The sequence below is a fragment of the Lates calcarifer genome, linkage group LG16_LG22 (genome assembly GCF_001640805.2).
Source record: "Lates calcarifer isolate ASB-BC8 linkage group LG16_LG22, TLL_Latcal_v3, whole genome shotgun sequence".
Lineage (NCBI taxonomy): Eukaryota > Metazoa > Chordata > Actinopteri > Centropomidae > Lates > Lates calcarifer.
The window spans coordinates 1,260,630-1,286,041 of NC_066848.1; the positions used below are offsets into that span (position 1 = coordinate 1,260,630).

The 25,412-nt window shown below is 42.1% G+C and overlaps 1 protein-coding gene across 2 annotated transcripts in view; it reads right to left on the minus strand.

Moving 5' to 3' along the window:
* Positions 1-25,412, minus strand: part of dntt (deoxynucleotidyltransferase, terminal) — a 69,956-nt gene that overhangs the window by 28,829 nt on the left and 15,715 nt on the right. For both annotated transcript variants that reach the window (XM_051076561.1, XM_018681090.2), the window contains 5 exons: positions 16,696-16,866; positions 13,979-14,050; positions 13,655-13,778; positions 11,519-11,651; positions 4,823-4,925 (listed from right to left, as the gene is read on the minus strand). In XM_051076561.1, coding sequence (XP_050932518.1) covers positions 4,823-4,925; positions 11,519-11,651; positions 13,655-13,778; positions 13,979-14,050; positions 16,696-16,866 — 603 coding nt within the window. The remainder of the gene's footprint in view (positions 1-4,822; positions 4,926-11,518; positions 11,652-13,654; positions 13,779-13,978; positions 14,051-16,695; positions 16,867-25,412) is intronic.

Consider the following 25,412-nt stretch of genomic DNA (forward strand, 5'->3'; position numbering starts at 1 on the left):
GAAATGGACTGAGTGCAAGAGAGTTAAAGAACATAGCGTTCAACCTGTAGGAGAAAGTAAGAAATAGGTGGATGAGTAGATAGCAAGAAAGACAGAAAAGGAGAGAAAGGAAAAAGACTGTGAGTCTGTGAATTGATTTCCTCCAGGCCTCGCCCTGGATGATTATGCTTCTCCCTGGATCCAGGAGTGTTAAGGCGATTAAGATTACAAATTGTCAATCTAATTCCAGTGCCAAGCGTAATTGTTGCGATACTACTCTCCTCTCACTGGCCATAAATCTGCTGCACACTCCTTAAAGAGCAATAATTGAGGAAGTGAGTGCAGCGAGCGGCCACTCTGCCTGTCCAGCCGATGACTTAGGTTGATCACAAAACATTCAACACCTTGTCAGCGAAGCGCGAGTAGCCGCTACTAAACAGTCCTGCCTGACCGTCGGACGGCAGGCGTTGTCAGACGAGGAGGAGGGCAGCGTTTCCCAGAGGGCACTTGGGGAAAGCCAAGGTGGGGTCAGTGAAAACCTTGAGTGACACACAGGGAGCAGATCTCAAAGACATCGCAAGCCCCCTCCTCACTTTCCCTCCTCTAATTACCCTCAGGGGTGGACTCGTTCGTCGTGCAATCACTGGCAAAATATTCTTGATGTCACCCTCTGCGGCGCCCCTGGATCGCTCTGCCTCTGCAATTACAGATAACCATTCACCTTCCAATAATGGGCAGGGAGAGGGATTCTTAAAGTTCCCTTTACATTCTGTAATAGCTTAGCTAAAGGCGGTGACAGCTCCCACTTAGATAATGAGGCCAGAATGACAGCATAAAAGCACTTAAACACTGACTAATCTGAAATTAAAATCCCCTCGAGCCCCACTTCAGACAAGTTGTGGGAGAAGGTCTGCAGCCCATCTCATACGAAAGGCCGCAAATGTAGGTCACTGCTTATTCCAGTATTCCAGCAGATATTTTGGTCCCTCCTGGCAGGACATTTCTTTCAGCCTTGAATCTTATTGATGCCTTCAGAGAAAAGTATTAATGCGTCATGGTGACAGTTGCACAGACCATTAAGTACCTGAATATGGATGTCCTTCGTTCGACGAGGTTTGCGGCCCTCCTGCCTACGCACACACACACAGTCGTGCCGCTTCCTCTCAGTCTGACACACATACGCTCACAAATCCACCATAAAAACAGGATGTCATGAAGTTCCCCGTCTCAGCATCGCCGGGGGCTGTTTAGCCCAATAGCGCTCTGTAATCATCTCCCACACAGCAGGTAATGTCAGCGAGCATCTGAGAGTAAGCTTATTCCACCAGAACTGTTTACAGAGGGAATTACAGAGGAGGACAGCGGGAAGATAATCTTTCCCCCAAAGCTTCGCCTCTGAGCGCTGCAGAAAAAAAAGAGTCAAGTGAACATGACTTTTGAAATTGTGATCTAAAAGCTGAGCGGTTTTTTTCTATCTGGCTAATAACTCAGGGTCTTTTCTTGAGAGTGTGCAGAGTGGTCACAGTGGCCAACTCAGCCACCTGCATCCAGAGGACGAGGCGCTCTGATCTCATCTCACATTCTCTTTGACTCACAGAAAGAGACTTCAAAACCTGCCTTCAAGTCGCAGATTAGCGCGTGTTAGCCGGGGGCCTTTGAACTGCACTTTGACTTTGATTCGCAGCTTCGTCGGAATGAAAGAGGCTGATTGCTGAAATTAAAGTGCAGCAGTTTGTGTGTCTGTCTGTCTGTCTGTGTGTCCTCTCGATGTCAGTCAAAGTGGCCGTTACTGCTCAGATTTTATTTAGATCTCAGGGTGACTAACTCCATGTGACTGCGAAATAACCTCAGCAGTATGGGCAGCTCTGTCTGAATCACTTATTCAACCAAAGGGAAAACTCTCCCATCCCTAACCATATTGACATGGACCAAATGCAGAACAATAAAGCCTGAGCTGAATGGCATTATAATGGCGGCAATGCATACACACAGCTCAGCCTTCAGAAAGCAGCACTTATACAGTATTTAGAGCCACAGATGACAGATGGATGGAGGATGAAACGCGGCCCTCTCCGTCTCTCCGTTGCTATTACCAGGGCCAAGCTGAATCTCATCTGTCTGCCACAGAAGCTGGTGACTGACCTTGCCTCTGCCCCCAAGTTATGCTTTCAGAATATCAGCAGCAGGAGGAGGAGGAGGAGGAGGAGGGAGAAAAAATGATGAACCCGTTTTTACAAGGACGTTTCTAGATAGATGTATTTTTAACTCCCTGCAGGCTGAGGAGGGGGTGCTGAATGGGTAGGGGAGGGGGGCTGCCCATGATATTAGGCCTGAGTGAAGACACGTGTGCCCCCAGGGGCTTGATTGCAGATGACAAGGTTACATGACTTAGAGTCAACCTCTGCTACCTCCACTTAATCATTGTCTCTTGTGTCCTCGTCCCTGCAGAACAGTCCCCTCTCCATCCTCGTTCCATCCAGCCGCTGAGAAGAGAGCTTCCGGTTGTATCACAATGTCCCTTCTTAGGCTCCTAAAGCCTTCTTAACACCTGCCCTACCCACCTAATTCACTGTCTCACATCCATTCTACCTCCTTATCCCCGCGCATTCACACAGACTTTCGCACCTTCACCTCGTCCCCCCTACCTATAGTGAATTTAAGTGGCTGCAAGAGGTGAGAGCTTCCCGTGATAACATACAGTAAGTAGGAGGTAATTATCGTCAGGATGGACCTCTGAAGGAGCGGAGGCATGTGGAGGTGTAGATGGAAGAGGAGCAGAGGGATTTATTTTTAAACCTAGTGATGACAAAAAGAAGCCGGCAGCTAGACTAGCCAGCGTGGTCCTGCTCTTCATCAAACACTTGTCTCCTCTCATGACCCTCTCCAGCTACGCATTTATCTGAGGGAGGAGGCTGTGTTGACAAAGAAAAGTCCTTCCACATGCTTGTTTTGTTTTTTCACAAAATGTCGTGTACTGTACATTTTCTGTAAGTGATATTGTCCGTAATGTATTTTCATTTGGTTCTGGAGATCCAGTTTTGCTGTGACGTGCTGTGTCATTATGTTCAGTGGAAACTGATCTGTCTGCATGATATAAGGTATTTCATTTGTACAGGTGTGCGTAATCCCAGAATGCTGACTGAATACGTTACAACAGTTTTAATCATCTTTAATTATCTCCAGTCTGACGTTCTGAACAGAGCTAGCCTTCTGCTAGCCGACATATAATCTTGTATGGATGAAGTAAAAGCAGAAAACAGTCCGTATGAATATGAACACACTGGACTTCTGTTTGCACCATTGTGATTAAGACCTTTATTTAACACAAATTAGATAAATGTGTCAACATGTGCTGGGTTTTAATTGGACACTTCTGCAGCACGTTGATATTTGTCACATTACTGTGATATTAGCAGCAAATAATTGTCCTCATTTGAGTATAGCCCATAATTAAACCATTTCGTGTATGTAAACATAGCCTGCCATTAGCATTGTCTGTTTATGTTTTATCTCTCGCTCACACATTTTCTCACTGTTCTCACTTTCTACTTCAGCCTCTCCTTTTTCCCTCCTCTCACCCACTTCTCTTTTTTGCCCATTTTCCATTAAAGGATCCATTTTCCATTCACCTGTGGTGTCCATGCTCCTTGAAAACCTAGCTAAAAGTTCTTTAAGTAACCTTCTAAATTGTACTCTTTCTCTTTTACCTGATTCACTCACCTTTTTCCAATTTCTTTCCATTAAAGGCGGCTAAATCAGCAGAGCCCTGACCACGTTTCAGTTCTATGTTTTGTGAAAAGGCTGCTGGAAGTTTCCAAGGACACAGTTCTGAATAATGGAGAGGTGACCAACTCCATTTAATGCCTTATTAGCCGAACATGCAGCGTGCAGCACAGAGATACAGTATGACCTTAAGAAGGCGAAAAGTGCTGTAAATTCTTCATATTCTAACCTAGAAAATCCTCCAGTGACAACAAAAGGACGGACTCTCAGACTTATGAGGTTTTTTAACGTATATCTAAATCACACGTGGGATGTTATAACAACTACGGTTTCCATCTTCTGTAATTCATTCAGAATGTCTAAAGAGTAAAAACCTAGTATATGTCTAGACTGTACATGGTCATACAGAATGAGCTACTGCTGGGCTGCTGACAGTGTTGTCAGCTGGTGTTAACTCGACATTAACACCAACAGTTTCTGCTTTAGCTGTGCAGCGACAGGCAGGCGGCTCTCATCATGCAGAACTCTGCATCAGTCTGCAAACACCTGACACCAGAGCAGAGCGGGCAAACAAAAACAAGTCGCACTACCTGATGACGTCATAAAAACTGCTCACACAAAGTCATTTTAACTGAGCAATGGCTGATGGGAAACGTCAACCAATGGTGTGACTTCATCGCTTGGTCAGTCACGGACATTCATGTTTATGGATGGTGTCCAGTTAAGTTTAATTTGCTGTTTTCAGTAGTAATTAAAAACTTCTGTCATAATTACTGCAGCTGCTAGATGTTGATTCATGATCCAGCGTTAAGTTAATTATATTGTTACCTAAAAAGGAGACTGATCGGACGGGATACAGAAACACAAACAGCTTTTTGAAGCTCTACAGTTTCAATGATTTTAAATTTCAAGAGGGTATTCTGCATTGTCCTGTTTGCTCTTTACATTATATCTTTATATCAACCTTCACCTACAATAAATTCATTCACAAGTTGCTTTTCCAAAATCTACTCAAATTCAGTGATTTGGGTTTAAACCAATGCTGCCTTCACATTTTATAAACTGTAGGGAAAACACTAAATCTGACTCATAAGAGACAGTTCAACATCTCCATACTTACTTGCTGTTCCAGTCTGTCAATAATGTCTGGTAGCAGAGTCCTCTCCCTGTCCAGCTCCGGCGTGGTCACGATAAAGTCCACATCATGACCAAACTCCTTCCCCCTGGAGATAAAAACATTATCTTTCAGTCCCGGTCCTTCACTGATGAAGAGGGAAGGTGGCAGACGGAGCTATTAAAAGTACAGGCCAAGCTAATGACACGGACTTTTTTCATTATTCAAACAAGTCATTTCTCCTAAGTTGTTAAGTGTAAATGCTCCCTTTTTGTTGCCTCAGCTGTCAGAGCTTAACTTTTATGAGAATCATCATTTTCTACTTGGATCAGTGTCATAAAGCGGACCCATATGGAGCCTGACTGGGCTTACACAATGCATTTTCTCTGTCAGCACAACTGCAGGCGAGAGGTATTTCAGTACAGTAAGTGATTATCAAGCGATTATCAGACAGGAACAGATATGCTGAAAAGCTCAGCAGAGAACCCCCGTGCAGAAGAGATGCACACAAAGGGCATATCAAAGCTTCAGCCCGATGAATCACTTACAACACACAGGTTTCAATTCACTCCTGTGATTCAGGACACTGATTTCTCCATTTCTAAAGATGCAACTTGATGTGATTAACATCCAAATATCTATTTCAGTAGCCCTCTCTCACACAGTGCATTAGAAATATGAGGCAGTTAGAGCAGGTTTATAATTTCAGAATTGGAATTTGTTTTGTTACAGTCAGTGTGGTAGATTGTATATTCACTGAATCACTGTTAAACTAGCTTTGTAATAACCTCTGTTCTTATACAGTTTTCACATGCATGGAACTGGGCACCTACGACATTATCAAGTCAGGCAAAAGAACACAAAGACATGCAAAGACATTAAAGCACCGTAGAGGATGAAGAAGACAAGAGAGTAACTTAATGAACAAAACTTAACATGTGGAGCGCCTAGGAAAGAGCCCATCCCTGTCTTTATGTTATATTTTCCCAAATGTACCCAAAACTACAGCTTCACAAGCGACGCTCTCTGAGCTTGACCGGCCATTTTTTTAGCAGGTTTCCACAGAAGGAAGATCATCGGCATATTGAAGCAATGCAGTTCCATCAGGGAGCATAAGGTCATTAAAACCTCTTACCACTGCATATATTGTAAGCAATGTGCAGAAACTCTGGACAGTTTTCAGACATATCACTACATATCACTGACCCTCAGAGGGTGAAAGCAAAGAGATACTGGCTATCAGGACGCAGGGAAATAGAAAAGAAGTCCACCTTTGTATCACATTCAGGAATGAAAGTCAAAAGGGGATAAACATCAGGCTCAGTGAGGAACAACAACAGCATTTATCGCTTTCAAGCACGACCTTCCAGGTTCACTCTTAAACTGGACTTTGTAAAAACCCATAAGCGTCACTGTAACCACGAGGACTGCAGCCTTAATTTAACGAATGAATATCCCTGGAAACAAATCTGTATGTGTACATTTGTGCTTTGAAGGTCACATGATGGGCTGCTTTGATTGGCTGAAGCCCTGTGCAACTCCACCTGCTGATAACGTATTCCTCCTACTAGCAATACATCCGTCATGTTCCAGCCAGTTCTCCAGATTGGCCTGTGCTGTGCCAGGACTGCACATGTACCTCCAGTCAACACAATCACAAAAGCAGCCGGCCCCAGTCTACGCCGTGAGGTTGTGTGCGCTTCTGCTTATATCCATATTTAGGAAAAGACAGTAAAGCTTACAGACTTCCTGTGAAGTCTCTAAAGGACTGAGTGGCTTTATTTGTACTTCAGTGTGCTCGCTGGCAATTGAGCAAGATGACAAGAAAAAGAAAGCAGTGACAAACACGTGTAACTCAGGTAAATTGGAAACCCTGTGATACAGCGGACACCTGTCTCTGACTCAGTGCATGCTAACACAGGCTCCAGGATGACTCAAACCACAGTCACATGGTATGTTGGGTTCCTGTGATTATAGTAAGAGATCTGAGAAGAGAGCTGAAGTTGCCCTTCAAATGACAGAATTTCATTTCAAATTGATCATTACCCAACACCCACTCACACACAAACCGCTTCATAAACAAAAGGTGAAATCATACAGACGTAAGCACCAGAGTCGCAACTAACAACAAAGCAAAATGACAACGAATGTTAGGGGGTGATACGGCTCCAGAGAAGCCTCGGAAGCTGCGACGCTCCGTGTTTGATCTCTCCTCGCCGCCTCTAACAAATGAGTGGAGTGACGGCAGCAAGAGAGAGGAACATTAAAGGAATGGAGAGAGGCGTGAATGGCTTGTGGGAAAGCTTCAAAGGTCAGTGTGGCTAATTCAGGGAGCAAGGAAGTATTAAAAAACAGACATTAGAGCTCCACAAGGCATGATAATGTTAATGGTTAGTGTTAGTGGCAGAGAGCATGTACCCCTGTGGCAGTAACGGACTGAGCGCCTGGCTTACAGGTTCACTCAGCAGATGCTGCTTTAGTCACAGTCATTTAATTTGCTCTGTGACTGTATATAATTCACCCTCTTTCTAAAATAATACAAGATGTGGGAGTACTCACTTTTACACTTGTGTTCATACTCAGTGGTATTTACGTAGACCTTTATGTGAAGAGTTTACACTTCTTTAATGAGTTGACTGGTAGGACACAGCTATTTGAGAATGCATCACAGATTTCCATCTGCTGAATGAGCAGCTTTCCTCCAACACTCTTAACTGGCAAAGCTGAGATTCTACAACACTTCCAGCTTGTACAGTGCACTCAAGTTGTTAAGTGAATCTCACTGCTAGCCTCTGCTGCGCTGGCAAAACTCAGTCGAGTGTACTGCATAAATGTGTGCCATGAATAGCAAAAATCCGAAGCGGGAGAGAGACAGAGAGATCATCAGCATAAATTCAGTTTACCTCCAATCAGCATTAAAAACAACCTGATTTTATCGAAGCGTGGCTTGAGTGTGAGGGGCTATCATGGAAACTGGTGTTTATCTGAGCAGAAGACACTGTGGCATTACACATTTCAGCTCCCTCCTAATTGCACCAGAGCATTAGTATGTGTCGGGTTTGTGCAGATACTTCCCCTAATTCAACCCCAGTCAGCTGAAATTAGACGACAGAATGTCAGGCACATTCTCTCCGGCTAAAAGGGTGTTTTTCTTCTTCTCCTTCTTCTCTGCCTCTAATGGTGCACCTTCAAAACACTGTTTTTATTTAGCGTTAGGCACCACTCCTGCTCAGTGGGGAAGATTCAGCTGAAAATATGAGCTTTGATGGACTGTGCACAGTAACACTGCCAGCGTTTCTTTAAATTAAGTGCAACTCAGAGCTGAGAGGTAGATCTATAAACACCTGGTGTGAGTTTAGCTAGTCTTCTCTTTTATTGCGTGAGAGAAAATGCTGAATTATTAAGTGTTTCTGCACAAAGCCCATGAAATATACATGTTTATTTACAAATCTGTGTGGACGACAGCGCGACATGTATGAATAATACAGATGTGGGAAGTGTTGCTGCGGCTGGAAATTTCACAGGATGCATTCATCTGCAGGAAGGACAGAGTTCAGCGGCAGGAAAAAGAAACAGCTACGTTTCTAGAAATGCATTTCATCTATATCCCTTGTTAGGTGATCATCAGGAAGATATAAGGCGAGGCAGAAAAAGGAAAGAGCAGAAGTGCGATATATACGAGGTGTACCTCATTATCAGACAGCTTGTTTTGCTCTTTCTCCTGCAAGCTGCTGATAGAGTTGGTTTAAAGAAGCGTGACACCCTGAACTAAACTGACAAGGATTACTTATCTCAGCTGTTGTTCAATGGAAACAATGCTCTAGGACTCGGCCCCTGTTTGAGGATCTGAAAGCAGACACCATCGGCCCCATCATCAGTGTCACTCTGAGTCGTATTCCAGACAATCTGATGTTAAATAAGATCCACTGCGGGAACTTGCCGGCTTCACACTGAAATAAATACAGTGATCCACTGACACCGTGTGAGCCTTTCTCACACAGTGGTGATAGAAGCTGTATTTTCAAGCCTAATCTATTTTTAATCCGCCCCCCCACCCCCCAACAACAAAACCGCTTTAAGACTTGTCACCCGCCTGTCCTTTCAATAAGGCTAATGTCAGTGGCATCAACAAATCCTCACCATGTTGTTTCCCTCTGAAGTGGATGACAGCTTGAGTTTACTGGAGCACGGCGCCTATTTCATGAAACTTTCGGCAGCCGAGTTATTTCTCTGTGTATGTTAGAGATGAAAGATTTGTCAGAGCTGAGTACATCTATTTGAAGAGGTATAGACTATATGTGTATTTTCATTTCATCTCTGACAAGGGCTATCGGCTGGAAAGATGAAGCTAATATGAGACTCTACATCACGCTGGAAATTATAGGTAATTAAATCGAGCTTTGACAGGACTTTAGAAGGGAACATTTTCAAATATGTCACACTGAAGAGAATTAGTGGGTTATTAGTGCTGCTGCTGGCATCTCAGACAGCATATGCACTATTTTGGTGTAATAGGCCATAGATCGCCTCCTGCTGTGTTTAAACCATGTCTGGAGAATCAACTCTTCAACAAGATAAAAGGTAAATTACTTACTTACTGAGTGATAATGCACAAGTCATCGTTCTTCAATTATAGCTCTGCATGATTCCAATTAGGTCTCACGTAATACTCCCCAAGCCTGCACCAAATTTGAGATGAGGTAAATGTGTGCTTCATCTCAGAGTTTGCCATAAAAGCTCTCTCACAGGCCCTTTACGCTTTGCAGCAGACTCCTGGCCCATAAATCTTGTGTTGTTCCTTCCTGTCATTCTTGATGTTAACTATCCATGATGCTCTAATCACTTTCCTCATCTCTTTTACCACATTTTCCCCTGGAGGAGAGGTTATTTACATAATCAGATATCATTCCAGCTGTCATTTATCCTTTTGAAGATTAGAGATATTGGATTTTTTTTCCTTGTGCTGTTTGATACCATCTTTACTTGGGAAAGCTGTGGACTATTACCACAGAGACTAATTAAATATACACCACAGTCCGGACTTTAAAGTGAGACTATGTAACTGTTGAGAGGAGAAAAGACACAATCTTCCTCTTGCAAATGAAAAGTTGAATTCATAAGCAGTAAAGGGCACCTTAGTCAATTCAGTAAACTCAGGGGTTTCACTGCTGCAGCCTTACTTAGTCTGGTACGTTGAGGTGAGAGAAGGTGGTTAGCGTCGACCCAAAAAAGTAGAAACGCAACTCCTGTAAACTCCACAACTGTCAGATTATTTCTGCTTCTGAAATCCCCTGATTTTGAGGACCGCTGTAGAAATGTACACTGACTAAATGATTTTATTTTTCACATAAGTTGCACAACACTGGTTCTATACTACACACTAATTCTAAGCATGCTTTGAGTATTTGCCGTGCTCACACTGGAAAAGTAAAGTATACTGAAATCAGTCGGCATCAAATTAGATTAGAATCAGATTTGATTTTTGAGTGTGCTCCTAATAGACACAATTATCCTGCGATTCAGTGCACAGAGGAAATGAAGGAGCTACTCATAGCAGGAGAAAATCAAACCTAATTGTGGAGGGTGATGAAACAGCTCTGGCAACACTTTAGATAATTAAAAAAAACTTTAGCTGTATAACAGGCAGTAGCATTTTAAAGTCATAGTTTAACTCACAAGTACTGTATCATTTCCTGTTAGTATAAAACATATTTTTGTTTACAGTAGCATTTTAGTGAGTAGTGTTATTATCAATACTAAAATGGAATTGAGACTGAACTGTTACAACTTCAAATTTGATCTTTTGCTGTATTGTTGTTTAGCATTAGCATTAGCATTATCTCATGTAGCCACAGAGCTCATTATTTCAGTTACTTTAAAAGTCAATCTGTGATAACTTTGACAAACTGGAACATGTTATAATACAACAAATACACACAAGTCAAACTTTCATGAGGTTTTTAGAGGGAAAAAAAGATCTCTCCCTGGCAACATGTAAAGCTCGTAGTCCAGGCACTGTTAAAGACCATCAGCTAAGCTGTGGCAGCTCTGTCACCCCCGCTGAGAGGCAAGCACATGTCCTTACTGCCAGACTGCTTTTGAATTATTTACCGCACACGCCACTGGTTATGGCTGGATTTTTACAACACCACAGAGCAGAGTGCTCCACACTTACTCAGGCACAAAGCACCGCACATAAAAAAAGAGCAGCACAAAGAGGTGGTGACGGAGGAAGGCACCAACTGTGAACAAATAGTGGCACTCAGTGGGAAGCTTTACAAGAGCACTCACCATGCACTCTGAGATTGACAATGTAATGCATTTCAGCGTCTTAATGTAAATGCAAAACATGAATGCCTCAAGTTTTTGTCTTTTATGGTCAAGAACAAAGAGACTGTGATAATCTGCAGTGTTAAATGTCAAATTAATCAATTTTACCTACTAATTATTAACAACAGGGGGATGCTTTTAGGCACCAACAGCTGCCGTCTACCCACACACACACTCTCACACACACACACACACACACACACACTGTGACAGGAGTTAGTAATAAGGAATAGCCTCATGGGATTCGAGCAGACCTCCTGAGACTTTTCTAATATCTCTGCATTTCCCTGTGCATAACCAATATGAGTTAAAGCGCAGTGGAAGGAAGTGCTGCTCTGATTCAACGCTGAAAGGAGGAGACAAGTCTTGTACCTTCGAAAGCCACCTGTCAGTGCTATCATGGCGTCCAGTGTGATGGCATGGACAGCTTCGTCAATAATGTTCCCCAGGGCTCGGGCCTCTGCTTTACTGACAGCCCTGGAGATGTCTTCATAATGCAGAAAACCTGCAGGGAAAAGACCACGTGGTTATTAGTCTGGCAGTCAGCCATCAATCACAGCCATTTGCTCTGGGGAAGTGGAGAGTCAGGGTGAATTAAAAGTAAGGTAAAATGTGATGTGCTGGCTGATGGAAGGCGACTACCGGTGCACGCCTGCTGCAGACACGAGAGGATTGCAGCCACTGTAGCTAAATTATGATTGATGTGTATCTTGTTGATTTCATGCATCTCACTTTGTATTATCTCATTTTTCTGTGCTACATACGCAGCATTAATTCCCTTGTTTTTGCCTAATAACAGACAGAACTACACCAGCAATTAATGTGAAAATCTTTTAATGATATTTCTGTCTGTACTGCAGTAAAAATAAATAGCATCATTCATGTGTCTGCTCTTTTAAGATTTACAGAATACAGCGGTGAGATCAGGGATCAAACACATTTTCCACGTCAAAAACTCACATTATTTCTCTGCACGGAGCGGAGACCGCAGTGTTCCGAGTGATGGATTATGACCAGTTTGATGAAGACGTCTGTCAGTATAATACATTATCGGATGGAGTTTCAAACTGAATGGGGAACCTGTGAGCAGTGTAATGTAATGTTTTGAGTTACCACCTCATGCAGCAGTAACATCCTGAGCAGCAGCAGAAGCAGAGAAATGATGCAGACAAATGAAAAGCTGCGTATCACTGCTTCCCTTTGAGACATGTATGTTAAATGCTCTGTTGGATTTCACAACTATTGAACCTGATGTTATCTGCACGTCTGGCTTGCTCCTGTATCGCTGTATTTTTGTTCACTCGGCTGTTTCTTTCAGATTAGAAGCGCTGCATCACCTCAGAGAATAATCACTGAAAACATGCTCTAAACTGTAACTTCTTGTTCCCACACTGTGTTCTGAACAGATTCAGTACTTGTTTGTTTTCAGCCATGCTAGTGGCATGGCTCTAAGGACGGTGATGTCTGTCCACCACTTTGCTTCAGGCTGAAATATCTTAACACCTGCCTCATGGATTACTGTTACATTTTGTCCAGAGCATGAAGCCTAATGACTTTGGTGACCTCCTGACTTTTCCCTCCATCATCATGAGCACTGGTGATGAAAAGTGTTGTAAGGGAAACAGCTTCAGAGTTAACTCCTTTTTCATTAGCCTGAGCTTTACTTTGTGCTAATTACCAAATGTTAGCATGTACAACATGTCATTTTATCATGAACGAAATTATTGGACAAATTTAGATTCTGACCTAATGATGGTGTTAGATGAAAAGATAAGGGAGGACACGTACTGTAGGTGTTTCATGGGAATCCATCCAATAGCTGTCAAAACATTTCAATCACAGTGACGCTGGAGGAAAGGTCAGGAGGTCAGCAAAGGTTTATGCCCATCCACCCACTACATCCTGAGATATTTACTGGGATGAGTAAAAACTTTCTGGTGGTGCTACAGGAAAAGTTAAGGGAACATCAAGTTTCATCCTCTGGGGACCATAAACAGAAAACGTTATACAATAATTGTTAAGATATTTCAGTCTCAGCTGTTACAAAAGCAATGACTGGAGATTCCCAACAGAAACACGAACCAAATCTTCCTCTAACATGCTACTAAATCATAACTCTCCCACTGTAAGTCAGCAGCCTCACATGGTCTTCGCTTTCATGGCCTCCTCTCTGCCCGGCTGACTGATGAGAGCTAATCCCACAGCAAGCATTCCCTCTTCACAGTCACTATTCATTGATTTTTATTAAAAATACCCCTGCTGCCTTTTGCATTGTGTTTTCACTCCAAACCCCCTGCTGGTCACAACTCATCTCACCCTGGAGAAAACACATTAAAGCTGGAGCCACACACATACAGAGCTTCCTATGGGACCAAAAAAGACACGTAGGACTCCCCTTGAGAAACTGAACGATTAGGTCTTTGAGTCTTTCTTGGAAGCAAACTCGAGTTATATTTTTACATCTATAATTTGTGGAGTGGCAGTGGAGATGGTGAGGTGTTGATGTACCAGTTTGTTGCATCCGGTTTAGATGAATGTCGGGCTCCGTCAGAATGTCGCTGAATGAGCGCAGCCCTCTGCGGTACCACTTCTCAGCCGTCTTAGGTCCAACCCCAAACACACTTGTGAACAGCTGGCAGGAAACGAGGTGAGGACGTAATCAAGAAGACATGCTCAGAAATAACAGGCTCTTCATAGAAGAGGTTAGCATTCAAAGTTTTGAGGAGCTCTACGTCCTTAAGGGAGAGCAAATGCAAATCATTTTCACAGTCGTTTCAAAGCACCAGAACAGAGAAAGCAAATGAACGACAGAGTTGTTCTCCATCTACTGACCTTTAGTGTTTGAAACCTTTCATCAGAGAGTATTTTCTCGACTTCAAACGAGCGGCCATATTGAAGGATCTCCTGCAAAACGTAAAAGATGATTAGATGATATTTTTAAGGAAAACACTGTTGGTGTCAGCAGCAGCATGTTTTCCACTCAGTTTCTGTTCCATCAGCAATTAACAAATGGCCCAAATTGCTGTGCATTTGAAAACAGTTTCCACTTAAATCAGGTGTCCTCATTTCCATTCCTTTTTAAGAAATAACGACTTTGTTGTTGTGAAACTTGGGACTAATACCCATTTTATGGCATTCATAAAAAGCCCAAGGTAATGTTTTTCCCCAGCTTCTATTGTTTTCTCTGAAACAACTTTGTTCGGCGTTTAATTGTCTGCCGTTCTCAGCAGAGCACCAGTAATTTGCTGGTCACATTTTAACTGTCTTCATTATGTGAAGGCGTAAATCAGACAGCAGTTATCGACCAGCTTCCACGGGGAAATTGTTAAAGTTGAAAATGAGCTGCGCGCATTAACAGTAAGTGTCCATGTGCTTTTCTAAGCTTGTGCATGAAGGGATGACATCTAGTTTGAATGGAGCAGTGAACCTGGGATCCAGACTGTGAGTACAGTGCAGTTTAAAGCAGCCTTCACTGCTCAATGATGCATCCACCCGTCCACCTCTGTGTTTCAACCCTCGAGCTAAGTCCAACCTCAAACGCAAGGATAATGCTTCAACACACTCCCTGCTCCGGGGAAGACACACTTCTTCACATGCACAACGCCTCTCTCTCTCTCTCTCTCTCTCTCTCTCTCTCTCTCTCTCTCATCTCACACACACACACACAGAGAAAACACACACTGACTATTCATCCCTGACTCTGCCTCAGTGCTCCCAGACTTTCATGTCAGTAGGTTTATATCTTTTCCCCACTTTGGATGTTCAGTCGGCGGCGAGCGGTTCAGCCGCTGCTGACGGAGCGTCACTCCGATGTTCACAGGCACATCAAGTGTTTTGTTTTTACTCTGTTTGGTTTCACTTTGTTTTTCGTGTCATGTCATTTTTCTTGTTTTGAGCTGCTGATCTGTTCAAAGAGACAACCTAGTGAAAAAAAACTCACTGCTGGGCGCACGTCTGAATCATGTAAGAAGGAGAGGTCTTTCACAGCCAGTCTCATTTAGCCTCTCTGGTATATTTACATTATGTTGTTTAATGAATCAGCTTCTGTGCTGACAGATTTGACAGATTTTGAAACTTGTTCTGAGACCTGCCGTGTGTATGTTAGGTTTAATGTATCAGCGAGTTGAACTGCAGAGTCCACCTTGTTCTCCTACAGGGATTCAGTATTCTCTCCGAGCAAACATTTTCCGACACTTTCCCTGACAACCTGCCACGATTTCTGCCCTGAGCACAACTGTAGGTGATGGAATGATTGCCAAGTGACCCAATAAGACATTTTTCTCTCAAAAGACGAGATAAATTTGTGCGATGCCTGTCAGTGTGTGTGCTCATGTGTGAGCATCTGTGTGGCAAGTTTTGCAGGGCTTGAAATTTCAAAACTATTCTTGATATCTTTTTGAAAGATTGAACTGAGTTTTTTAACCTTCAACAGCTCACAGCAGATGTGCTCTGCAAGATGGAATTCCACTTCGGTGTCCAGAGAGCCTGTTTGTGCAGACTGTTATTGTTAGAAGAAGAAAGTCGAAGCTACATTCTTCTTGACACTGCACTAAAACAATCAGAGCACAATTTAAAGCTTTACAGCTCCAACGTCCACAAAGGATAGTGCTGCTGTTATTCAATGTTTTTCTTACTGTCAACAGGTACCATAAAAATACCAAAGCCTACAATGTGTTTGTCCATAACACTTTCTGACTTTAAAAACAACTCACAACTATATAAAAAAAAGGCTCAGTAACTTCCTGGGGGACAGGAAACAGCTGGTCGCTGTAGTTTGTAGAGCATGTTCCTCACACAGGGGTAAATAGTGTATTTGTTCAGAGCTATTTTTGGCTGCAGATTAATAAATATTTGGTGTTTTGGTAAGTGGGTAAACACAGTCAGACCTCCATGTGTGGTGTTTCCCACAGGATGCTGTCCGTTTGACTTCTATCCTCATGTTTTGTTTACATCTTTCCTTGTAAACTTAAAGAAAAGAGTCATGTAAATATATGTGTGCTTTTGTTATTAAGATGCCTAAAGTCATTTCTGCTTTTATATAACATGATCAATTTATAAAATGCAGCGTTGAAGCATACCTTGACAGTTTCCTGAATATATCTTTAGAGGTTATATATATATATTAATCTGCATAATAATTATGACTTTATAGACTATTAGTAGGTCCCTTAAACTACCATTACACAGGTCTCAGTGTGATAAACGTCCAGAAAGCTCATGGTTTATTTTTACATTAAACAGTCAATCCATTGGTTTTGACTGTTTCAGCTCACTAATCACCTACATTTCACATCACTGCTGACTGTTTTCCGAAGCCCTTTCCCAAAGTGTTCAGATCGACTTCCCACCCTCAAGGCAGGCACTGATTTTAGATCATTTCAGCAGTGTGAAAGCCAAGTTTAAGAGACCTGAAAGTTACGTGGTGAGAGAGGTAATCCATCACAGTAAACACTGCATCACTTATTTTTAGCAAGCTTGGATTTGAAACCTCTCCTTGTTTGAAAACTCTACAACCACAAGCTTGACTCTGAGTGGATTCATGGCCTTACCTCCATGACTGCCTTAGTATGGTCCCCCAGGCAGGGCAGATCCTCAGTGTCCCCCAGACACCGAACCACACAGGGCAGACTCTTCAGGACAGAAGCAGCTCTCCTGAAGGCCAGGCATGAACCTTCAATCTCACTGAATTCATAGCTGTCCGCCAGCACTTCAAACGCATCCTATGGGGACAGGCAGGCACAGACAGGTGAGAGGAGGAATAATGTAGCTAGGACAGCAAAAACACTGTTTTCACTTGTATATGAAGTAATATAAAGCAGGCTTGTTGCATGAATCTGGTTCTTTAAAGTATTTACACAGAGGAAAGCAGGAGAAATAAAAATGTGTCAGGTGTGCATCCACATGTGAGATGCAGTGACCCGGACAGGAAACCAGTCCCTGCAGTTGCCTCTCTGTCCCTGCTGCTGTCTTTGTACAGCAGGACCTTCTGCATGTTGGTTTTCTTTCTGGATGACCACACAGAGACATTAGAGGCCGGTGAACATCAGACTGGAACCTGTCATTTTCTACTTGTTCACAACAGGCTTCCCAGAGGAGCAGCCACTCACTTTCTCTTTACAAAGGCAACACGTTCAAACGCCCGAAACACCAGAGAACATACAGTCTGCACAGCTCTGCCAAGCACACACAACCTTCATTTTTAAAGTTGTTCATTCAAAGCTGCTATAACTATCAATATTTTTACATTAAAAGTTGATCAATGGTGAATGTGAAAGTGCTCTCAGTGAAAAATCCACACAGAGTCATCATCCAACGCTGCAGTTCCCCTCTAGCTCTTTGTAGTGACTTTGAAGTCATGGTTTTGGTTTTCTGGCCAAATACTGTTCACTCTCTCCAGTCTCTGTAGCAGGAAGTCAATTTCAGTGAAAAAGCTCTGAAAACTCACTGTACACTACAGGCCCAGCACTTCACAGCTGACAAACAAAGTGAGTAACTAGATGATTAACACAACTCACAACTCTGAATTAATGCTAACAGACCTTTCAATCAATTCAAAGACCTTTGTGAGCTGAATCAATTAGTCGACTGACAGAATTATAAAGTGAATATGTTCAGGTTTTTGACTGAACCTGCTTTGTGAGGCTGAACTGTATTTATGTGTTTTCTGTCTCATTTGTTTAATGTTTACCTGTGCCATCCAGTTTTGTTGTATTGCTCTTCAGGAATATGAATCATAAAACAAATACAGTTTTAACTGCACATTGCATTCAGGAATTTATCATTTCTATTCTTATTTTTACATTTACATAGGAGAAAAAAGGAAATGACCAATCTTTCAGGCTCAAAATCTATTATGAACCAGGTTTGGTGAAGACTGCAGTGAATATTTTTGTGAGGAAAAGGTGAACAAATTTAAATCTGCAGAAATTCTGTCGGTGGAAATGTGTTACTGTTCAGGAGTTAGTGGTTACCACCTGAGATTCACTCCTAACTGCTTAATAAAAGGCCACATGGTGGTGCTATCCTTTCAAAACCCTACTTCTTGTTAATCTGACTTATTCTTTTGTCTAGGGCCTAACTTTTTACTCAGTTCTGTTAAAATCTGTGGGGGGGTTTCTACGACACACTGGTCTCTAACAGAGAAATGAACTGAATCTTTCTATTACTGTGGAGGACCATTCTGCCATAAACACTTCACGGAGCAACTTCGCTGTCACACTTTCTTATATTGGCATGCAGCTAAACGATCAGCTGGACCACTTCACGGTTTGCTGCTGCTGAAGTGATGAGCTACTGTTGCAGAACCAAGAGGAGGAAAACATGTCACCACGGGAGAGTTGGGCCGTCAGTATAGCCATTCATTAGCTAAACAGGTAATATTTTATATGGGTTATGACAAAACATGTGAAATGAGATTGCTGACTGTCTCTGAGGTGGAGCGGGTTGGTGCAGGGAGGAATGAAGAGCTGCAGGTGAGTTCTGTGCCTGTGAGAAGATAAGAACTCTCATTATTTCTTAAAAAACAAACTGAGAGCAAGAAGATGGAATTCTTTGTGAAATAAGTTGCCAGTATAGTTTTTTAATAAACAAACAAAAAAGATATTAACTTACTACAGTAAAGTAAAATGTAATCTGCAGCACATCTAAAATTGACTTTGCACAATTATCACTTCACTCATTTATTTCAGCACATAACAGAAAATGCTAATCTGTCGCTGCATGAAAATGTATTCTTGCCAAAACCCTCTTAGCATTTCGTGTTACATGCTTCTCTAAATGAGAAAAATATGCTAATTGTTGGTGTTGATGTGGTGTTAAAAAATGGATGTGCTATCTCATTACGTAGTTTTAATTTGGTGTGTTTCTACTGTGTACACCTCCTCTTCCAAACAACTTCATTATTAGATCAAAAGAAACTTCCATCTTGTCCTTTGTCTTCTTTTGGGAAAACCCATTATGGTAAAGCAATATATTCTTTCTTCTTTCTACCTTCTTTATTTAGATTTTGTGTACTGGAGTGGAATTTTACATCTGTTATGTCCTTTTCCTTATAATAAACGATAATAATAAAGAAACTAAGAAACTGTTCAAAGCTGCTTCTTATTTAAAATGAAGTTTTTGTGCTGAAGAGTCAAAGAGTTTAATTAAGTGACACCGATCAAGATAATACAAAGATACTACATGAAAGAGATCTCAGTTACAATGTTGGAAAGATGTGAGGGAACTAGGAGCAAGAACTTCTGTTGGACTATACTGATGCCTTAAAAGAGTACACCACCCATTTAGCAGTTCCATTATTCCATATATTCTTCTTCCTTGTTAAAACCCAGTACCTACATTACCCACAATGCAACTTGAGAGATGAGGAGGAGGCAGCAGAAATACCACACGGAGCTTAGAAATGAATCTGTAATCGCTCATGACATTTGGGTCTACATCTCAGATTATGCTAACTCTAGCATGCTCCCACTCTGCCCTTTATGTAATGCATGAATTAGTAATGTTTAAGAAGAATAATAATAAAGATAGAAATTCACATTAGTTAAACACCACACAGCTGATACACCCAGCTGCCATGGCACAGAGCCTGAAGGACAAACACTGAAAGCCACTACAGGGACTAAAGCTGAGGAATTGTAAATCCAGGACCTGGACTTGATGCAGCCCAGTGTGACCAGAGCTCAGGACAAACTCAGGCTCCATATTTCTGCCTTTGTTTCCTCTCCTCTAGCTGAGCCACAATCTGCGGTCACTGCACCACCCGCAGTCCTGTGCAGACATGCAGCCTCAGGTCAGTGAGCAGCAGACTTTAGTCCAGCTCACCCAGGAGACGCACTGACCCGTTTACTGCAGCACATGGAAAGTGAACGACCCTTTACATCACACACACACACACACACACACACACAGCTGGGTTCTCCTCACAGCATGCGACAAATTGGAGAAGCAAGCTTATAACTGGATAGGTGATAGGCCACACTTGGTGCTGGTTTGAGCTTCCCTGCATCTCACTGATAATCACCACTGGGTAAACTATAGATTATCAAAAACAGTGTGTGGTACAAAATACTAGTGCACGACTGTCCTGTAGTGTGAAGCCTACACACGATTCCCTATGCAGAGAAGGAGCTATATCGAATCAAAATAATGCTAATTGATTAGCATTAGCAAGCGAAGGCAGATCTAAAACCTGAAAACTAAAAAACATGAAACCACATTTTAAAAAAAAACTTGCAACTCCTACACAACATTCACAGAGGTGTAAATCAATATTTAAGCAACTTAATGACAGTTGAAATAGAGTGTTTCACTCTAATGAATCTATGACAGCATTCCAATCTTTGCAAATTAGCAAAGAACTATCTTAAATTAGCTTAGCCTAGTTCAAGACTGAGTAAAAGCTAAAAACAATCCTGTTTTAGCCTGTCAAGTAAAAACAATCCCAGGCTAATTGACATCGCTGATAAAATACAGCTCTTTATTGAATGCTTGGATATGTGTAATGTGCTCCCATAGTGACAAACTGAACAGAGAATTATCACTCAGCCCTGCAGTTCCTCACAACTCTACAGTGCATTTTAATACTGTTCAGCTAAGTCAGAGACAGAGGGCTGACACAAGCTGCTAAATACAGATCTTTTCTTCCAGGAACTGGTGGAGACCAAAACTAAAAGATTCTAAAAGGCGACTGTCACGACTCCACACTAATGCTACTGTTTAAGGGTTTCTGGACCCAGACGCAGACACACACCAAAGCAGATTGGTGCAATGAAGGTAAATGAAGAGACCTGGCTTGCAAGCAGGTGGGTAGATGAGCTGGTAGGCAGGAACCAGACTACAATAACAAGGAATAAGAACACAGGAGCATCAGAGAACATGCTCAGCAACTAAAACAGACAAACTAAGTGACCAAAAAATAATAATTCATTAATCTCTCATTAAAAACTTCTAAAAATTACTGTTATTTTGTTGATACTTGAGAAGCTGTGTCTTGTTGATCCTCATCTCAAGAAAGTAGCTGAAAAGACACAAGCGGAACACTCAATTATACCCCCTAATTATCTCACCTGTGGAAAAACAGGATCTTAAGATCTGACTCACACACACACACACACACACAAACACAGCTGCAGCCAGTCTGTCAACTGTCATGTTGTTGTAGCAACTGCATGAAGTCAGCGCTGCAGGCTTGAAAACCCACCCTGCATACGCGTTTATCTAATTAATGAGGAGTTAAGGCTGGTAGGGGGACGTGGTGCGCAGGGACGTTGATATAGCACGCCGATTTACCCCCCACCATCGGATATCACGGACATGCCTGCGAGTCATGTTCGCACAGCAGCCCGTCTCACCGCGTGCACAAAAAGAAACCATGAAAGGAGGTCAGAGAACCCACTGAGAAGAGTTTTAACACGATTAACAGCTCTGAGATGGATTTTATCTATCTAATGAATAAGTAGAGGACATAATTCAGGATTTTTCTTCTTCATGTAATTTTAAGATTTATCTCAAATGAAGAAAGGAGGGTGTCTAACTTGCTTTCTAAGAACACCTTCAAAGAAAAGTTGAAGGCATTTTCATATGAAATTTAAGAAGATTTGTTCACAGCAGAAGTGTTAAAACCTTCATACATCTTTCCAACACACTTAAATCAAGCAAGTGCTGAAAAAGCAGCAATGCATGACCCATACTTTTTGATCCTTATAGCTTTTTGTTTGTGAATGTTAACTCCACAGGGGGATAGAGGGAATCAATTTGATGCATTTAAGGTTCAGTGCTCCCATACCCCCTCCACCCATCTCCTCATCCGTGGTGTTTCTGCTATCAGTGCATTGGAGGCCTTGTGCTGCAGGATGTTTAGCCCTTTCTCTCTCTCTCTCTCCCTCTTTCTCCTCCCAACTCTTTCTTTTCCTCCCCTCATTAGTCTGGCATACTCTGTGCTTCTGTGTGTTATGTGTGTGTTGCCATCGGAGAAAAGCCATTCGACGCTGCATGTCAATCAGCCAAGACAGAAATGTCAATTTTTGTGTCGGCGTGCACCAAGCTTATGGTAAAATGATGACAGCAGAAGACTCGGGGCTAAGCAGATAAAAAAAAAAGAGGGTGTAAGCTTGACTTGTGTGTGTGCTCGTGCAAAGACGGTGTGGATTTCCCCATCACAGCAAGAGACAACAAGAGAGCGAGAGAGAGAGAGAGAGAGCACAGTATGAATGGGTGGATGGGGGAAGTAGGGGTGGTGTTAGACACAACAAAGGGGCAGTGAGAGGTGGTAAAGGAGTGAAAGAGTGCGAGGCAGAGACGGTGAGGGATAAGGAGGGAGCAGGGATGAATAAATCAATAGTGCATGGCTGTGGAATGAAGGGCTGCTTGCTGCCGGTGTGTGATTGACACCTCACTGGGGTGCTGTTGCCGAGATGATGCTCATCTTCTCTTCCTGATCCCGACACCTCTCCGCACCACCTACTTCCTCCTCCTTCTCCAGCACGCCCCGCTGGCCCCGGATGTTCCTCTCCTCCCCTCCATCCTGAAACTATCCCGAGTCGTTTCCTCCGACACTTCCTCTGTTTGTCTAAGAGATCCCTGTGCACATACAGTGGTACACACTAACAGCACGCACAATCACAAACTCATGAATACACACTTCGTTTAAAGCCCCTGGGTACTGAATATCTGCATCACTACACTGTATCTTTGTAAAATAAATTGGTCTGGTTGATTAAGTAAATTGGTTTTTGATAATGGTGAAAAATTTATGTTTATTGTTTGTCCTTAGGTGAGAATACCAAAACAAGCAATGGATTCCACCTCCTGGCCTCAGCTCCATAATTAAGGCACAGACATGAGTGTGGTATCAATCTTGTCATTTAATTCTCATCAAGAAAGTGAGCATGTGTATTTCCCAAAATACTTTAAAGTTACTACAGTTACTACAGAGCCAAAGTCATGGCACCACCTGCTGTTTAGCAGCAGTTCCACTGGCTTTTGCAGCTCAGAATAAACCTGTATATTTGTATCTACTACAGCACTAGGTATAAGAGGCTGAAATCTGTTTTTAAAGTGGCAACGGTCATTTTTTATAATAGCAATGTATCAAACGATGTGAAAATAAATTGACGATGTGCAAGTGGTTGCTCTTACTAACAACTCAACTTAGTGACTAGCTGATGAAAACAGCAGAAAACGTAGTGACTCAAGAGCGAGGTCGTTCCTTCATGAGCTGGTAAAGATCTAAAACAGAGCAAATAGAGAGTAAATATAGGAGGTGACCAGACACACATCTATAAATGAAAACTAATGTTCGTCACAACTCTCAAATGTGTAAATAAGCAACTATTTTCAGTTGTTTCCGCTGCCTCCAAGTGGCAAAAACAGTTATTGCAGGGTAAGTAAAATAACTTATTTCTTGGCATTGGAAAATAAAACTTTTACATTTGTAAAACTTTCATGGATTAAAAATTCATAATACAAAGAATAATTGATTTTGTTTTCAGTCAGGAGGTGTCCTGTCAAAAGCTTCACAGCTGTGTCTTTTATAATGATGGTCTACGGGGAAAATGTTCTCTGCACTTGTAAAGCAACACTGAACAGAAGTCAAGAAAGCTTCATTTTAAGGGGCAATTTGGATGTTTTCTCTGCCACCTTCTAGAGGTGGGTGGTGGTGATGGTCACCATTTCTTCAGGGCTGACTGGAGGCCACAGTGAGTCTAACAGGGCTCAAACTGTACTAGCAAAAGCTACAGAAATCTTTACCTAAAATCATTTTACTTGCAGTTTTATTGGTTGGTATACATGTTATGTATTGTTACATAAATATCAAATAACTGTGGCAAAACTGTCACGGCAGAGTGTTTATTTTTAGAGTCAAGCACAAGTGTTGGATTGGCATTAGCATTCTTTTTTTGTGGGTCATACAAAGAGAGCCAAATAAATAATGCAAGAGAAAACACCTCAGGAATGACTTGAAGACAAACTCATACGGTTGTGGTTGCTAGGTGACAGTGGCACTGGCTAGCTGTGCCACACAGCAAAGCATGTACCAAAAATACAGCTTGGCCACATCCTGGACAGCACAACTATGTCTGAGCATCCTGAAAGAAGCCTCTTTGTTCATATCACTTTGTCGTAGAAAAATCACTGAAATGGAGGAGATAATTATCATCCCTTTAAATCGCCAATTTCTACACCTGTTCTGTGTTTTTTATTCTTTTCTTTGATGCCTGATATGTTACTTCTTTCTCATTAATTTGCTGTGATAATTATGTTATTCGTTATGTTTCACACATACTGAAAAAACTCTCATTATATAGACAGACAAGTATCTCATCACGTCCAAAAGTCTTTTCGTTAGACATGTATTCACAGGGATTACAGCATTACTGCGCCTTGTGATCAAGCAACAGCAGGACAGATAAAGGACTGCCTTACTGTTGGATCAATCACTTGCCCTCTCATGGTTTGCTGTTGCATATTTATAATAGAAGACTTCCTTTACAGTCAAATATCTGACTTAGATATTTCAAGTAATTGCATTTTGTCTGCCTCAGTGGAGTGTATTACCTGTGGCTTTCTCGAGACCACATCTACTGCAGCTTTTCTCCTCTATCAGAAAGTCGTCTTTGATGTGGGGATAATGAGTTAATCATGGGGATAGGGAAATTGAGTGGGATTGCTAATTATGGAGTTAATGCTGCGGAAAGAAGCAGGGGATAAGAAACTGAGCAGCAGCTCTCCCCAGGTGAGACGTGTGTGGGTGCACATCTGTACACGCCTGTCCACGTGAACAAACGTGTGTGTGCGTGTTTGTGTTTCAATACATGGCAGACGAGCACACGTGGGTGAATTTCTGTACACGTGTGTGCATCAATAATGTACGTTTACCATCACTGGGAAGTAAAGAGTCATTATGAAACAGATGCCTAACAAGCCCTCAGTAAGCTGTGCTTAATAGGTCTTACAGAAACTCATCAGCAGGTCTCCACACTCCCACACAAACACACTCACAGGTTTGTCACTTCACAGTGATATTGCACATCTCAGACCTCCGATTTCATATTCTCTGCCAAATATGGCACCGGGACAGCGCTTCAGAGACGGATCACAGAGAGCAAAATAGAAATAAATGAAATGAAAAGTGTAAACCGATGTTGACATGTTTTTGAATATATTCTCTATTTTTCCTGTTAGTGAGATTGTGAATGCTCCATAAGGTCACAGCAGAGCTATTAATCTCAGCAAGTAATTACTGTTTTCATTATAGATTAATCTG